Consider the following 18,554-nt stretch of genomic DNA (forward strand, 5'->3'; position numbering starts at 1 on the left):
GAAAGGCTATCCACTCCAGTATTCTGGCCTGGAGAATTCCATGGACTTTATAGTCCTTGGAGTCACAAAGAGTTAGACACAACTGAGAGACTTTCACTTTCATGAGACTGATGCATTGCCTACTGCGCTGAGGCAGATGGAGATGCACCTTTAAAACTTCCATGGGTATACCTCCACAGGCCTCCTCCCTCCCTCACTGCAGTCCCTACTGAGAAACCATAATTTTTATGCACCCTAAAAAGTAAACTAACATAAATGTATTTTGTGGCTTATAAATGAGTGAACATATAAAGGGATGAATGAAAGTATATTTCAAAAAAGGGTAGATTTTTTGAGCACCTACTCTGAATCTTTCATTTAAAATGTAGTGTAGGTGGTCCAGTGGCTAAGACTCCAATTTCCCATAACAGAGGACCCAGGTTCAATCCCCAGTCTGGGGACTAGCTCCCACATGCCATAACTTAAAGAGTTCCAATCTCGCAGCTAAAAAAAGTGACTGCATGCTACAACTAAAGATCCCACATGCTGCAATGAAGATCAAAGATCTTGCATGCTGCAACTAAAACCTGGTGCAGTCAAATAAATATTTTAAAGACTGAAAAATACATAAATAAAATAAAAATGTAGAGTACAAAATGAATCACCTTCACCAAATCACATTGCCTGCAAGTATTTGCATTTGTTAGATCTTAACACAGATCAGTGTTTGGCATAAGAAGTTGAATTTCAGCTTCATACAGAAATGAAGAACTGGCAATACCAACTTGTAATTTTATCTCTTCTCTCATGTACAAATTGGTTAGAATGCTAACTGGTGGTTCTAAAACAAACCAAACATTTGTTTCGGTTGGGAATAATCAATATATAGCTTAATTAGATTTACATGTATTCAAATAAAGTAATATGAGGACTGAGATTGCTTTATGTCTGCATTTTTGTAGTTAGAATAATATAAGAAACCTAACTTGCCTCTCCAACTCATCAGTTCCCATGGATCTTTAAATAGCTATGTCCTAAATTTGCATCTCCAGCTTAGACAACTCCTATTATTTCCAAACTTACGCTTCTCCACTTAGATACAGAGTAGGCAATTAAATATATATCTGAAATTCAATGGAGAAACCAGGAAGCAGTACAAAAAATTTAACATCGATAGCTTTTAGAAGGCATTGAAATCTACAAGCATAGGGTAAATTGCCCTGGGTTGCAAGTAAATAACACAGAGTAAAAATTAGCAAATTGAGCCTGAGACTCTATGAAAAAAGATGGTCAGAAAAAAGTCGGTTCTTGCAGCTGAAAGGAAGGGCTAGTAGGCCAGGAATAAAACTCACAGTGCGGCATTGCTGTGGAAATCTGAGCAAAAGGAAAGAGGGAAAGGTCAAGGTTGTTTCTCCAAAATCAAGCTGCAGTAAATTCATGAATGTCTTCCAAAGTCTTTCCCACCTAAGGAGAGTTAACTTGTTTTTAAAATCCAGTGTTAATGACTTTATTGATAACCTCCCACTACCAACAACTTCCATCATTCCCCATCACTTCTGCCATTAGTTAGACCAGAGTTCATATCATGACCTCCCAAGGTTTCAGGCAGATTCATCAATAAAAGTTCTCAGAATAGGAATATTTTTAGGAAGTCAAAGGATTTGAGCTTACTGTCCTGATCAGACCTTTAAAAACTATCTTATTTCATTAATGTATATATTTATAAAGGAATTATCATATACATGTAAATATCCTCATCAATACAGTCATTATTATTCTTTGGGAGACAGAATAATATAATATTACATGGGAATATAGTATAATAGCAAACACACAGATAGCAAAAAGGTTTGAATTCTACCAATATAACTTGTACTCATATGGCCTTGGACAAAATTAACTAACTTTTTGGGTCTCAAACTCCTCATCTGAAAAGTATGGATAATAATATATACTAAATGATGCTGTTCAAGTGTTGAAACTGTTAGTCACTCCGTCGTGTCAGATTCTTTGCAACCCCAAGGACTGTAGCCTGCCAATCTCCTCTGTACTTGGAATTCTCCAGGCAAAAATACGAGGGTGGGTACCCATTCCCTTCTCCAGGGGATCTTCCCAACTCAGGGATCGGACTCCGGTCTCCTGCACTGCAGGCGGATTCTTTACCATCTGAGTCATCAAGGAAGCCCAAACGATGCTATGAGTAAATGAAAATGCATACTTAGAATGGAATAGACACTTGGTAAACATCAGTGGCTTTCACTTGAATGCATGTTTTGCTTTTCTGGACTCTGACATGGTACCTAATAATAATTACACACATGAAAATCTTTCAGAAATCTTATATTTTCCTACAGCAATTTATTAAAACCTAAATTATATTTGATATGTTACAGTCCAAGGAATGCCTTGCAATAGTGTATTAACATAATAGTATATGGTGTATTTCACAACTCTCCACTGTAAAATGATCAATTCTATTTATTACTATCTTTTATACCTTTTTCTTTTAATATATTTGATATAAAATTGCCTTTCTGTCAATGAGCACTTGAAGATTCTACTGGTTCATTCACCTTTATTCCATACACAAACTTTAAATAGCAAATTACAATAACTATAGGCAATGTTGTATCAAATATTTAACTCATTTCCTAAGTTAAACACCTCTAAGTCACCAGCATACCTCTAAGTCAGTGGTCCCCAATCTTTTCGGCACCAGGCATGGGTTTCATGGAAGACATTTTTCCATGAACTGGGGTGAAAGTGAAAGTTTCATGTCCGACTCTTTAAGACCCCATGGATATACAGTCCATGGAATTCTCCAGGCCAGAACACTGGAGTGGGTAGCCATTCCCTTCTCCAGGGGATCTTCCCAACCCAGGGATCGAATCCAGGTCTCCTGCACTGAAGGCAGATTCTTCACCATCTGAGCCATCAGGGAAGCCCTACGGACTGGGTTGGGGAATGATTTTGGGATGATTCAAACACATTTCCTTATTGTGCGCTTCATTTCTATCGTTATTACATTAGCTCCACCTGAGATTATTAGGCATTAGATCCTAGAGGTTGGGGAATTGTGTTCTCGGTGATATGAAATGTAAGGCAAAGAGCCTGGAATATTTAGTTTATAAGATTTTTAAATAAACAGAGTCAGGGAAAGCACTAACAGAATTTTTAGCAGGTCCAGGTTCACTTTTTGGCATTTAAGATATCTTATAATCTTTCAGGACTGGTTACTACCAAGGAAAAGAAATATAACTCAAAGGATCAAATTATGAAAGTAACACACACACAAAACTATCATATACACAATGCCTTACCATCCCCTTACGTCACCTCACTACTGTTGTTTTTGTATTTGTATATGTTTGAAAATGACATGAGCTTTATAGTTTCCACTTACATTTTGCTGTAATATTGACCACAAAATCGCTGCAAACCTGTCTGTGATATTAACATTGGCCTTTCAAAAATGATTCTGAATCATGGAAAGGTGAGAAAGAGATCCATTTACCACAGCACTGAAATAGTGGACAAAATTTTCCCTCTGGTAGTATGTCTTTAAACATGGCTTAAAACGTGAAATTTGTACTCGCTCCTGCATATATATGAATCAAGATTTATAAAATAACATTTTTCCTTTGACTATCCATAAAATCACTGGAAGATGCTGGCTATCATTTTCCTCTTACAGACTAGGGAATTTTAAAAAATTTTGGTAATCACTAGGGCCGATAAGAATAAAAATATACAATTCTAAGCTTAAGAGTTAATAATGAATTTCTTGGTTATTCATTTTAAAAATGGCACATATTTTTCATCACTGATATATCTAAACTGTGAAATCTTAGTTGCTCAGTTGTGTCCAACTCTTTTTGATCCCATGGACTGCAGACTGCCAGACACCTCTGCCACGGAATTCTCCACGCAACAATACTGGAGTGGGTAGCCTTTCCCTTCTCCAGGGGATCCTCTCAAGCCAAGGAATGAACCCAGGTCTCCCGCATTGCAGGTGGATTCTTTACCAGCTGAGCCATGGGGAAGCCCAAGAATACTGGAGTGGGTGGCCTATCCCTTCTCCAGGGGATCTTTCTCACCCAGGGATCGAACAGAGGTCTCCTGCATTGTAGACGGATTCTTTACCAGCTGAGCTATCAGGGAATCCCAATCCTAGTTCAAGTCACTGTCATATCTCACCAGAATTACTGCAATTAGTTGCAGATATACTTCTTGTCTCTTACTTGTTCCCTACCAATTCCTTCTTTACAGAATCTTTTCAGTGATCATATTAAAATATGAATCTAAGCAAATTCTTCAGTGGTATAGGTAATAGTGTCCTGAGGAAAGAAGCCCAAGGTCCTATCGTGTACTCTGTACTTCTTTTCCTACTATTGTCCTTTTCATTTTTCTCATACTATCACTTGAGTTCTTCCACTCTCACTCCACTATAGCCGTCAAGAACTACTGTCAATTCTCCAGCATGACAGGCATTTTCTCACCTACTGGCCTTGGCCCCAGCCTTTCGGTCTGCTTGACACGTCCCCCCTCATAACTCTTCGGTTGGTTAAGTTGCTACTCATGCCCAGGGTACACACCATCACCTCAGGAAATCTCATCCCACCCCACCACTGGATTATTTGTTTTTCTTCTTTTTTCTCTCAGAGCACATGGTGCATAACTTTAACAGAGCATTTATCAAACCCTACTCCAATTACTAGTTTATTCAATCATCTCCTCCACATTCTTAAAGACTGGGATAAGGTCTCATCTGCCATTTCTCTTAGTATCAGTCTCAGTACCTGATTCTGTTGATGTCCTTGTTGTTTTCATCATCAATAACAAGATAAGTTAGAACTTGTTAAATATGTACCATGCAGCAAAACTACTGTAAGGGCTTTACATCCAATATTGAATTTAATTATTGCAAAAATTCTATCCTTATCCCTAGGAGGTTTGAAAACTTCCTAACATTCATACAGTTTGTAAATATTAATATCAAAGCCAGAACCCAAATCAAACTTTGTGCATTCCTACTCTCTGTTCCTAACCTCTATGATAAAAATCCCAGTGCAAAGTTGGTACTTCATATTTCATGACTATGTGATTGATGGGTATATATTAAAATCCAAGTAAGCTGAATGAAACATCAGTGCTTTAATAATAAAATATTAATTCTTAATAAAAGTGCTAACATTATTGTTCAGTATAACTAACCATTTTCCTTATAATTCAAAGAGAGGATTATTTAAATAGATTTTATTGTTAATAGTAAGAAAAATACTCTTCTTTCTTGGTAGAGGTAATTAAAAAAGATGTGTTATATTCAGGTACATTTCAAAGCCCATTGATAGTATTCTTTGTCCTATAAAAACTATACCCTTTAAACTGGAAACAGGCATCTCAAACTGCATATATTGTATATTAGGTTTCAATCAGCAATGTAAACAATGTAATATAAGCATTACATGGACTTTACATTAAGATAAACCAATCCACTTTTGCCAAGACAGATGTAATCACTCAAATCCCATTGGGAAACAAGTAACTGCATTATTTGGTTTAGGTCTCAAGTACTTTATTTAGTAAACAACTTGGGCTTTGTATATTCATTTCTTCATAACACCTATTTCCCACATTTAAACATTACAAAGTGTTTCAAGAGTTCTGGGCTTAGGATTCAATGGTAAAGCATGACATGTGTTAATATTACCTCATCAAGCAATTTTTATTTGACAGTTATGGGGATAATTTACTTTAACTATGCTTTCTTGCATAACACCTAAATAATAAGAGGAATATTGTTTTGTTATACCTTCCTTACATTTCAAGCTCCCTCATTTTTCTAAATCACAAATATAGAAGTAAAACATAAAGCAATTTTTTAAAGTTATACTCAAAAAAATGCAACAATTTGATTTTAGTCAAGATGTTAATCTTTAAAAATTATTCAAGGGTTAAAATCAGAGAAATGAGTATATTCAACACATGACTGAAAAAATGTGATTTCAGTGTTGATTATAAGAAAAAAGCAAAGCTGTCTAAATTGAAGTACAACTTGTTATTTTTTAAATTAGATCCATTTGTTTGAATTTATAAGTAACTGCTTTATATATCTAAATTTATAAGCTTTAGTGTATTATATTTATTTCCTATACACTCATGGAAAAAATTACTCTTTGGTGTATCAATAAGGTCATAAAAATAGGTAGCACATTCACATGAATCATACTTTAAAGATTCTTTGAAAAGTTCCCTTCCACATCTGTTCTTCTGCCATGCAATTCCTTTCCCCAGAGCATTCTAATGTTATTATGTGTGTGTGTATGTACCTCCTGACAAATTTTATGCACATACAAACCATAAATAATACAAATACCAAAAGACAGATCTTTGTCTGGGCTCCACACTAACCATGTAACTCTGGACAAGACACTGAATCTCTTAGATGTAGGGCATATCTCTAAAGTGCCAAAAAGGATAATTCAGTTTCTTCCAATTCTAAAATAGCTCAAATGATGAAAGCTGACAATAGTGGTTTATCCCTTCATTTATGTTTGCCTCAAAGTTGAAATATCATCCTTTAATCTATAAAAGGTAAACTACTCATTTTTTCCCATGGCACAAATTACAAGTACTCACATGCTGTCTATAAATTCTATTTGTCTGTCCTTCTTGATGTTTATCATCTGAAAGAATCAAAACCCTGCATAGAGGCACATGCATGGGCTCAGAATCATTCTTTGGCTTTGACTCACTGATGTTCAACGGTTATGCCAGTTCAGTGTTGCCAGATCATCAAATTTTTCAAGAGAAATTATTAATCTGGGTTCTTAAAAGTGTCCTGATTTTAAATGTTGGTAAAATATCAAAAACCTTTACAGTTTTATAAAATAAATATTTATAAAAATAAGTGATATATATCACTGAGTAGGTTTAAGGCATACAGCATGATAGTTTAATTTACATGTATTATGAAGTAATTACCCATGGTCTTCGCCAGATGATCAATACCAAAATCTGATTGATTATATTCTTTGCAGCTGAAAATGGAAAAGCTCTCTACAGTCAGCAAAAACAAGACTGGGAGCTGACTGTGGCTCAGATTATGCACTTCTTATTGCCCAATTCAGACTTAAATTGAAGATATTAGGGAAAACCACTAGGCCATTTAGTATGATCTAAGTCAAATCCCTTATGATTATACAATGGAAATGACAAATAGACTCAAGGGATTAGCTCTGATATAGTGCCAGAAGAACTACGAACGGAGGTTCATAACATTGTACAGGAGGCAGTGATCAAAACCTTCCCAAGAAAAAGAAATTCAAGAAGGCAAAGTGGTTGGCTGAGGAGGCCTTACAAATAGCTAAGAAAAGAAGAGAAGCAAAAGGCAAAGAGAAAGGGAAAGATACACTCAACTGAATGCAGAACTCCAGAGAATAGCAAGGAGAGATAAGAAAACCTTCTTACGTGAACAATGCAAAGAAATAGAGGAAAACAATAGAATGGGAAAGACTAGAGATCTCTTCAAGAAAATTGAAGATATCAAGGGAATATTTCATTGAAAGATGGGCACAATAAAGGAAAGAAACAGCAAAGACCTAACAGAAGCAGGAGAGATTAAGAAGAGGTGGCAAGAATACATAGAAAAACTATACAAAAAAATCTTAATGACATAGATAACCATGATGGTGTGGTTACTCAACTAGAACCAAATATCCTAGAGTATGAAGTCAAGTGGGCCTTAGGAATTATTACCAAGAACAAAGCTAGTGGAGATGGTAGAATTCTGGCTGAACTATTAAAAATCTTAAAAGATGACACTGTTAAAGTGCTGCACTCAATATGCCAGCAAATTTGGAAAACTCAGCAGTGGCCATAGGACTGGGAAAGATCAATTTTTTTTCCAATTCTAAATATGGGCAACACCAAAAAATGTTCAAACTATGATACAAACACATGCTAGCAAGGTAATGCTAAAAATCCTTCAAGGTAGGCTTCAGCAGTATATGAACCAAGAAGGTCCAGATATACAAGCTGGATTTAGAAAAGGCAGAAGAACCAGAGATCAGGTTGCCAACATCTATCGGATGTTGAAAAAGCATGAGAATTCCAAAAAAAGAAAAAGAAAAATCAGGAGAATTCCAGAAAAAACCTCTTCTGCTTCATTGAGTTCACCAAAGCCTTTGACTACGTGGACAACAAGAAACTGTGGAAAATTCTTAAAGAGATGGGAATATCAGACCACCTTACCTGTCTCCTGAGAAACCTGTATGCAGGTCAAGAAGCGACAGTTAGAACCAGACAAGGAGCAATGGACTGGTTTAAAACTGAGAAAGGAGTACATCAAGGCTGTATATTTTCACCCTACTCATTTAACTTCTATGCAGAGAACATCATGTAAAATACTGGACTGGATGAATCACAAGCTGGAATCAATAATGCCATTAGAAATATCAATAACCTCAGATATGCAGATGATACCACTCTAATGGCAGAAAGCAAAGAGGAACTAAACAGCCTCCTGATGAGGGTGAAAGAAGAGAGTGAAAAAGCAGGCTTAAAAATCAACATTCAAAAAACAAAGATCATGGCATCCATTCCCATAAATTCATGGCAAATAGCAGAGGAAAAAGTGGAAACACTGACTGACCGATTTTATTTTCTTGGTTTCCCAAGTAACTGCTTATGTTGACTGCAGTCGTTTAATAAAAGACGCTTGTTTCTTTGAAGCAAATCCAAAACAAACCTAGACAGCATACTAAAAAGCAGAAACATCACTTTGCCCACAAAGGTCCATATAGTCAAAGCTATGGTTTTTCCAGTAGTCATGTATGGATGTGAGAGCTGGATTATAAAGAAAGCTGAATGTCAAAGAATGATGCTTTTGAGTTATGGTGCTAGAGAAGACTCTTGAGAGTCCCTTGGACAGCAAGGGCATCAAACCAGACAATCCTAAAGGAAATCATCTGTGAACTTTCATTGGAAGGACTGATGGTAAGCTGAAGCTCCAATATTTTCACCACCTGAAGTGAAGTGCTGACTCCTTGGAAAAGATCCAGTGCTGGGAAAGATTAAGGGCAGGAGGAGAAGGAGGCAATAGAGGATGAGATGGTTGGATGGCATCATCAACTCAATGGACATGAGTTTGAGCGAACTCTGTGAGAGAGTGAAGGACAGGGAAGCCTGGCGTGCTGCAATCCAAAGGGTCACAAACAGTCAGACACGACTTAGCAACTGAACAACAATTACCACATTAGATTTAGCTTATATCCATCTTTTCATATTGTTTTTGTTGTTTAGCCACTAAGTTGCATTAGACTCTTTTGCCTCCCCATGGACTGTGGCCCACTAAGCTCCTCTGTCCATGGGATTTCCCAGGCAATAATACCAGAGTGGGTTGACATTTTCTTCTTCACGGTATTATCCTGACCCAGGGATCAAACTCATGTTTCTTGCATTGGCAAGAATTCTTACCACTGAGTCACCTGGGAAACCCATATCTTTCATATAGATAAAATAAAAAGAAAAGAAAGAAAAAAATGAAAATAACTTCTTTTAACAAGAACTCTTAGGATTTACCTTCTTAACAAGTTTTCTATATGTCATACAGCAGTGCTGGCTATAGCCATCATCCTGTACATTAAATCCCTAGTACTTATTTAACATAACTATTCACATCTTTTGTCTATTAATAGGGATATCTGGAAGGGTTTCTATTGAGTTGTATGAGTTCATATATTTTAGTTATTAGTATATATCAGATATACAGTCTGGAAATACCTTCCCCATTACATAGGTTGTCTTTTTACTTTTTTGATGATTTCCTTTGCTGTGCAGAAACTTTTTAGTTTGATGTAGTCCTGCTTATTTAATTTTGATTTTGTTGTCTCTATCATATCCAAAAAAATCATTATGAACACCCATATCAAGGAACTTTATTCCTGTTTTCTTCTATGAGTTTTATGGTGTCATACATCTAAGTTTTTAATCTACTTCAAATTAATTTTAGTAAGCAGCATAAGGTATGACTCTGGCTTCATTCTTTTATGTGTGAATATCCAGTTACTTCAGCACCATTCATTGAAGAGATTGTTCTCTCTCCTTTGAGTATTCTTATCTCCCTTATCAAATATTAATTGATTGTATATACTGGAGATTATTTCTGGGCTCTTAATACTGTTCATCTGGTCTATTTGCCATACCATACCATACCATAGAGTTTTGATGACTATCGCTTTATAGCATATCAGGAAGTATGATATCACCTGCTTTGTTCTTTCCTGGAATTTCTTTGGCTATTTGGGTTTTTGTTTTGTGGTTAGATATGAATTTTAGGTCTATTTTTTCTACTTCTTCAAAATATGCCATTGGAATCTAGAAAGGGATTGCATTATATCTGTAGAAGACTTATGGTAGTATTGCAAAGTTAATAATATTAATAATTTCAATCCATGAACATGGATACCTTTCCACTTATTTATGTCTTCTTCAATTCCTTTTAATATTCTTTGGTTTTCAGCATAGAAATTTCATCTCTTTAGTTAAATTTATTCCTAAGTATTTTGTTTTTGATCATTTTATGAATGAGATTAATTTTTTAATTTCTTCTTCTGAAATTTTGTTCTTAGTGTATAGAAATACTACTGATTTTTGTGTGTTAATTTTGTACCCAGGAATTTTCTTGAATTCTTTACTGTCTGTTTCGTGTATGCTTTCTTAGGTTCTTTTAATCTATAGTGTTGTTCAGATCACTGTTTCCTTGTTGATTCTCTGTCTACATAATCTATTCATTGTTGAGAGTGGGAATTAAAGTTCCCAACTATAATCGTATTACTATTCACTTCTCCCTTTAATTATATTAGATTTTGCTTTACATATTTAGGTGCTCTACTATTGGGTACATATATATTTATCAATGCTATATTTTCTTGAAGGATTGGCCTCCTTATCCTTATATAGTGACCTTCTTTGTCTCTTTTTATTGTTTTTAGTTTAAAGTATATTTTGTCTGATATAAGTATGGCTATATCTGCTTTTACTTTGGTAAGCATTGATTGAAATGTGTTTAAGGCTACATTGATTCTCTTGTAGGCATGTCATTATTGAATTTATGTTTTTATCCATTGAACTATATAACTTTTGGTCAGGGAACTTAATCCATTTACATATACATGTAATTATTGACAGATAAGGACTTACTACTGCCATTTTGTTAACTGTTTTCTGATTATTTTATAGACCTAATGTCCCTTGTTCCATATCCTGCTGTCTGTTTTGTATTTTGATATTTCTGGTATCAGTTTGTTTAGCTTCTTTATAATCTGTACTTTTGTGTAACTGCTATAGGACTTTCATTTCTGGTTACTATAAGGCTTAGATGAAATGTCTTACAATTTTAACAGCCTATTTTGAATTGATAACAATTAACTTCAATAACATTTCTAAACTTTATATTTTCACTTTTCTTCCCCTCATGGTTTAGGATATTGTTGTTAAAACTTACATATTTTTATGCTGTATAACTAAAATTATTGTAGTCATGGTTATTTTTACATTTTTTTTAACCTTTAAACTGAAATTGTAAGTTATGCATCAGTATTATATTATAAAATCTAACTGTGACTATATATTTACCATTAGCAGTGAGATTTGTGGTACCCTATTATATTTTTATGTTGTTAATTACCATTATTTTAATTCCACTTAAATAATTCTCTTTAGCATTCCTTGTAAGGCAGGTCTTGTGATTCTGTTAGCTTAGCTTTTTTTGTTTGAAAACCTTTATCCCTTCTTTGTTTCTGAAGAATAGTTTTACTATTCTTACAGAATTCTCAGTTGACAGTCATTTTCTTTTAATATTTTGAATAGATCATACCATTTCCACCTGACTAGAACAGTTTCTATTGAGAAACTCCCTGATACTCTTAGGGGGTTAACTTGTATATAACTTTTCTCTTCTCTTGCTGCTCTTAAAGTTATTTTTTTCCATCTTGACTTTTGACAATTTGACTAGCCCTATATGGGAATTCCCTGGTGGTCAGATCCAGGTTTGATCCTTAGACAGGGAAGATCTTCTAAAGAAGGGAGTGGTAACCCACTTCAGAATTCTTGCCTAGAGAATTCCACAGAGGAGCCTGGTGGTCTACAGTCCACAGGGATGCAAAGAGTTGGACATGACTGAGAGGCCAACACTTCACTTCTCTTCTTCACATGGGTTCAACCTATTTGGAGCCTTTGGACCCCATGGATCTGTATGTCCATTTCTCTCACTATGTTTGGGTAGTTTATAGCCACGGTTGCTTTAAGTATTCTTTCTATCTCTTTATCTTTGTCTTCTCCTTCTGGAATGCCCATAATGCAAATATTATATATGTGCATTGCATCCCATAATTCCCATTGTCATAGCAGGCTTTCTTCACTTTTTCTTTTTTTTGACCCTCTGACTGCATAATTTCAACTATCTTGTCCTCTAGGTAGCTTAATCTTTCTTCTGTGTGGTCACATCTAACTTGAAACCCTCTATTGAATTCTTCAGTTCAGGTTTAGTAATTTTCAACTCTAGTTTTTCTGTTGCTTTTTTTTGTTTTGTTTTGTTTTGATGGTTGCTACTTCCTGGTCAAACTTCTCATTTTGATCACACATTGTTTTGATAGCTCTGTTTAGTTTCTGTGGTTTCTTGTAGTTCACTAAACTTCCTTTAAAAGATTGTTCTAAATTCTTTCACAGTTCATAGATCTCCATTTCTTTAGGGTCAGTTATTGAGGTTGTATTAGTGTCTTTGGTGGTGTCATATTTATATCTGAAATATACTCTATGGTTAATTGTGACATAGAGTTAATTGTAACTCTATGTGTTAATACTCTGTGAACAGGTATTCTCAAACATGTATTAATTTACTATAGCTTTGGCTAGAGTCCCTTTCATTTGCTATTTTGTAACATTTATGTATTTGTAGCCAGATAACATACTTTTTCAGGGCCATTACTACTGGAGTTAACCATAAGGAAAGAATTGCCCTGATCTTCATATGAAGATTTTCCTCTGGAATAATGAAATAAGACTGAGCTAAAAGTACCATTGTAGACTGAAATCAGTCTACCATTTTATTTGTTGGTTCAGTTCAGTTCAGTTACACAGTCGTGTGTAACTCTTCATGATCCCATGGACTGCAGCATGCCAGGCTTCCCTGTCCATCACCAACTCCCAGAGCTTGCTCAAATTCATGTTCATCGAGTTGGTGATGCCATCCAACCAACTCATCCTCCATCATCCCCTTCTCCTCCTATCTTCAATCTTCCCCAGCATAAGGGTCTTTTAAAATGAGTCAGCCCTTCACACCAGGTAGCCAAATATTGGAGTTTCAGCTTCAACATCAGTCATTCCAATGAATATTCAGGACTGATTTCCTTTAGGATGGACTGGTTGGATCTCCTTGCAGTCCAAGGGACTCTCAAGAATCTTCTCCAGGGCCACAGTTCAAAAGCATTAATTCTTCGGTGTTCAGCTTTATTTATAGTCCAACTCTCATATCCATACATGACTACTGGAAAAACCATAGGTTTGACTAGATGGACCTTTGTTGGCAAAGTAATGTCTCTGCTTTTTAATATGCTATCTAGGTTGGTCATAGCATTTCTTCCAAGGAGCCAGTGTCTTTTAATTTCATGGTTGTGGTCACCAGCTGTAGTGATTCTGGAGCCTCCAAAAATAAATTCTGTCACTGTCTCCATTGCTTCCCCATCTATTTGCCATGAAGTGATGGGATGAGATGCCATGATCCTAGTTTTCTTGTTGGTTTTAAAGTAATGTAAATCTAATGAAAAATTATCCACAGCTTTCAGCAATCATCTGAAGAGTATTTAGCAAGCTGAGGAAAATTTTTTTGCACTGCGATTTACATACATCACTAACAAAATAATGGAAGAGCAAACAAAGTTTTTCTAAATTATCTACCTAATGTATTTTGATTAAACACTTCCATGTGCTTATTGTAAACCACTCGTGTGCCTCACATTGAGACTTTTTTCTGTGAGTGACACCTCAGTGAATTATAATTAACACTTTAGGAGAACAAAATGGAAGGAATATATTACTCTGGTTGCTTTTTCTCTAGGCACAATGACAATAAGAATTTTGCTGAATGTTGGTATCACTCTCTATGCACAATTATTATCAGTTTTTTGACACAGCCTTTCTCAGAGAGCCCTAAAGACTTGTAAGTTTTTATCACTGGTACTGATTTTAGCATTTCAATAACCAGTGTTCTCCCATTTACAAATTTGTTACAGGTTACAATCCAATGACTTGATCCATTTCTAGTGGCTTGGAAACCTTCTGAGCTCTATCTTCATCAGTAAGGTACCTTGTCTGGGAAATGGATTTACAAAAAGCAAACTTTTGAAATCTATTTTGATTAGGCATTCATTGGGAGTGATTTTGTAGGTTGAAAAGGGCACAGTGGTGATTATATGTAGGTGCAGTTAAATTCTCACAAAGCATAATTCAGATTATTATTTTCTCTGCCCTGTCTCTTATGTTCTCACATATCATGTACAGAAAAATCTCATAGACTCAGTTCTTCATTTCCCAAAGATTCCTCAGAATCCCATTCTTATTAGTGAATTAATCTTATGAATGTAAAACAATAGCATCTATTTTATCTGCTTTTCTTTTTAAAGTACACAGTTTGAAACCTTTAACATTGAAGTAACTTTAGAAATGGACTTCATTCCCTTGACTTTACAGATAATGAAACTAAGAACTAATGGGCTTTGCTCACCTTGTTAATTCATAACAGCTATGAGTCTGGAATCTGATGCCATTTTTTCTCCATCTCATCACAGTATTTTAAATGCTTGTACAAAGCTAGGCTGAACCAGTGTCAGACACTGTCATAACCAAACACAGTTTATTTCTTTTTTTTTTCTTTTTTTTTTCTTTTTCAGTGGGTTTTGTCATACACTGATATGAATCAGCCATAGAGTTACACGTATTTAAACACAGTTTAAAACAGAGTACCCTCCTATGCTGCACACTAGATCAAATTCCTTACATACCTAATTAACTACTTAATTTTGGAAGAAATAGTTTGAAATACAGTGTAAACTCTTGAAAACGCATATAGTTTTTAATCTGTATCAGCTAACTTCTGGATCCTTTATGTAAGCATAAAGAGAAGAGAATACCACTGAGAAAGCAAACTTAGGAATCATAAGCAAGGGTGTCAGGTGATAATCCTCCATCAGCTACAGTGCTTTTCTGAGATTGCATGTCCAAACGGTTATTACCAGGTTTGCAGTCTTATCTGATCCCTTCAAGGAAGCCTCCTATTTGATAGTTTTCTTCCTCCTTGAAGAGAATGTTTCAACTGTCAATGGGTTTACTACCAAATAGCTGGATTTTGCTTTTAGATTTGAACATATTTAGAAAAAGTTGGTGCATGGGACATTTCATCTCAGAGAAAAGGAATAAATTAGTCACCTTTTCCTTTCTGTAACAAGTTGATCACAGGGAAGTAACTTTTAGAACGTTGTTAGAGACTACATATAGAGTTTTTGTTTTATTTTATTTTGCTCAATAAAAGGAAGTTTGGCTTACCAATAACATGAAGAGCATATGGAGGATATTGAGAAGGAATGAGGCATTGTTTTTGAAAGATGGTAATTAAGTTGTTCAGCCTTGTTTCTTTTTGTTATTGTTGCTGGTGATATGCTAATTTACCCAGGAAACTATTAGGCAAAATATATGTATCTTTTTTACCTTCATTACATTGTGTCATACATGTGACATTAGATATTCTATGTAACTGTTTTTCAGCCTACTGAAAAACTAAAGTTATTCTACAAATATAATAAAATTGTATAATATTTTAGGTACACTTGATAATTCAGTCATTTATTCATTTAGTTCTACTAACTAATATATTTCAACCTAGAAACCAGACTGGTTGGTAGGCAGATGTCAGGACATGTGGAGAGAGTTCTCATAAAAATTCAAATTTAAACTTATCTCTATTGCCTTTAACTATGAAGATACTATCAGAGAAATAGACATAAAATTCCTTCTCAAACCCCACCATCATTATGTAAATAGAAACCACATTACATTAAGAGGAAATAACAGGTGCTTACAGTTCCATTTAACTGTAGACTAGGTTGTTCTGGGAGCTAAAATTCTGTATTTAATGGTGATTCTCTGAGAAAAATGAAATGGCAAACCCATACCACTGTTCTTGCCTGGGAAATCCCATGAACAGAGGAGCCTGGAGGGCTACAGTCCATGGAGTCGCAAAGAGTCAGACACAACTTAGTAACTAAACTACCACCACCACCATAGAGGAAAACAAAAGTTTGATAGCATTTCTTAAAGGCATGATTGAAAATTTTAGTGCCTGAAATTGTTTCTGCTTTTTAGCCAGTGGGAGAAACAAAAGCAGGCTTCCAGGAAGCATGTCATGTACTCAAGGAAAGAAAAGGACTTGTGCCAGGTGACAGTTTGGATACCTGTGTTACTATGCCTTTTAGTTTGGCTTTAGAAAACTCATCTCATTTTCATGCTCATATAGCTGATGTGTTTTAGTTGAACACATAAATAAAAAAAAGAAGTTGATAGTATCTTATCAAATAAGAACTAAGAAAAACTTACTAAATAACTATATTTATAAAGGAAAAAGTTCTTATTGCAGTTTTTTTAATTAAATAACTTATATACACATATAGCTAGAGAGAAAAAGAGTAGGCAAATGTATTACACCAATTCACCTTATACTCGGAAGGTGGGTTCTGATTTCCATTAACCTCGACTATCTTTACTTGTCAAACAATTAATATGACAGAAGAAATAACAGATGTTCTTTTACTATTACCTTCAGAAAGGAGATCCCTGTCTCCAGAATTTAAAATCATTTGGCACAATCTATTAAAGGAATGAAAAGATACACCCAATCGGAGCTCCATCTTGCTCATTGTGGATAAAACAAATATAAGATCCAAATTTAACTTCACTTTCAAAGGCATAGGAGTCAGTCTCCTAACGTGTCTTGCCTATTTTTAAAATTTTTATGATGGTAAATAAACCCTGGAAAATTCCTTCTTAGATTTTACCACCTGAAACTGCAGCTGTTGGCTGCCACTATCAAAGCCTCACAACTCCAAACTCACGTGCAAACCTCATCAAGGGCAGACATTTCTAATTGATTCCAGAAGTATTTCTTTTGCTGAGATCAGGGGGCAAAGGAAGAATAATGAGCAGCTTTTTAGAGGGAATTGGGGGTTAGGGTGTTGAGGGGAGGGGGGAGGGGAGTTTTTAAAATCTCAGTTTTGGCCAGAAATGCATAGCAATTTTACGGTCAATTGGCAAGAGCATCTGGAACCAGGCATTCTGGCCTCTTAGTTGATGGTAGTGAAACCAGCTCACAGGCAACAGCAAGCCCATAATGAGTCCCTGTCATGTACTAGTGGAAACCATGTTGACATTCTGCCAAATTTCCCTGCACCTTTTTCTTGGGGTCAGGATTCCCCTTAGAGCCCTCATCTAGTATATGAAATCCTGTTCACCTATGGATCTTATTTTAGCCATTCTTAAAGGAAACGCCAAAAGAAAGACTAAAAATTAGAACTTGTATGTGTTTAATTCCTTGCATGCAGACAAGGCTTTATACCACAAGACTGTGTTTGCTTTCATTGGGGGGGGTGTGGTACATTTCAAACGCAGCGGGCAATCTTGTTAGTGCATGGAGGGTGTCGGATGCTCAGGTCATAAATCATAGCACAGCGCATGGCACACTCAGGCTAGAGAAGGCAGAATTCGAGGCTCTTTGTTATTTCAAATGTATGACAGGTGATTACAAAAAGGGACGGGATTTCTTTTTTTTTCTTTCTTCTTAATGCCAAGTCAAAAACCAAGGTGATGTGGAAATAATTACTTATGAGTAAATGATGTTTACCTTAAGCTGCTGCTCGTAATTCACTATGCTGACATTGGTAGGTTACGCCCACAAATAAGGCAGGTAAAAGGATAGCCATGAAAAATGTAGAGTTATGTGACTCACCAGGACAGAAGCTGGTTCCACTGAACCAGGGAGGGGCGATGCAGAGCGCTAGACTTCTAACATTCCTAAACTTCTGTTTTTATCTAAGCAATATAATTAAGAGAGATGATATCCATTTTAGAAGTCACTCAGAATTCCAAAGTTTGTGATACTGAAAAAAATTCAACATATTTGCTCTTGTGGTTAATCTAATTTGGGCACTCTTATTTTCAAACAAGAAAAGTTAAGCAGGCAGAAAATGAAGACCAAGTAAACAAACAAAAACTATACAGAGAGAAATGTACTTTATAAAATATATTTTCTAAAAAACTCAATATATTCTTAGATAAAATTCTCCTTAAAGAACGTATGCTCTGATGATTTGAGTATAAGTTAACAGAAATACATAAAATTATTAATAGTGTTGTTCATAATATACATAATATTAAAAGATGGGTAAAAAGTGCTTGATGGTGAAAATGTCCTTGAAGCTATAGTATTTGCAAAAGCAACCATACTTCTTAGATGTCCATGCTTATACTTT

At 35.4% G+C, this 18,554-nt stretch overlaps 1 protein-coding gene across 3 annotated transcripts in view; it reads right to left on the reverse strand.

Moving 5' to 3' along the window:
• The window catches only part of AGMO (alkylglycerol monooxygenase), a 359,152-nt gene that overhangs the window by 128,781 nt on the left and 211,817 nt on the right, over nucleotides 1–18,554 (reverse strand). The window contains exon 13 of one of the 3 annotated variants that reach the window (XM_065938982.1): nucleotides 18,060–18,182. The exons of the other annotated variants lie outside the window; for them this stretch is intronic. Coding sequence (XP_065795054.1) covers nucleotides 18,156–18,182 — 27 coding nt within the window. The 3' untranslated portion in view covers nucleotides 18,060–18,155. Of the gene's footprint in view, nucleotides 1–18,059; nucleotides 18,183–18,554 lie in introns of those variants that run through there. 3 annotated transcript variants of the gene reach the window in all.

This window comes from Muntiacus reevesi, chromosome 6, assembly GCF_963930625.1.
Source record: "Muntiacus reevesi chromosome 6, mMunRee1.1, whole genome shotgun sequence".
Taxonomy (NCBI): domain Eukaryota; kingdom Metazoa; phylum Chordata; class Mammalia; order Artiodactyla; family Cervidae; genus Muntiacus; species Muntiacus reevesi.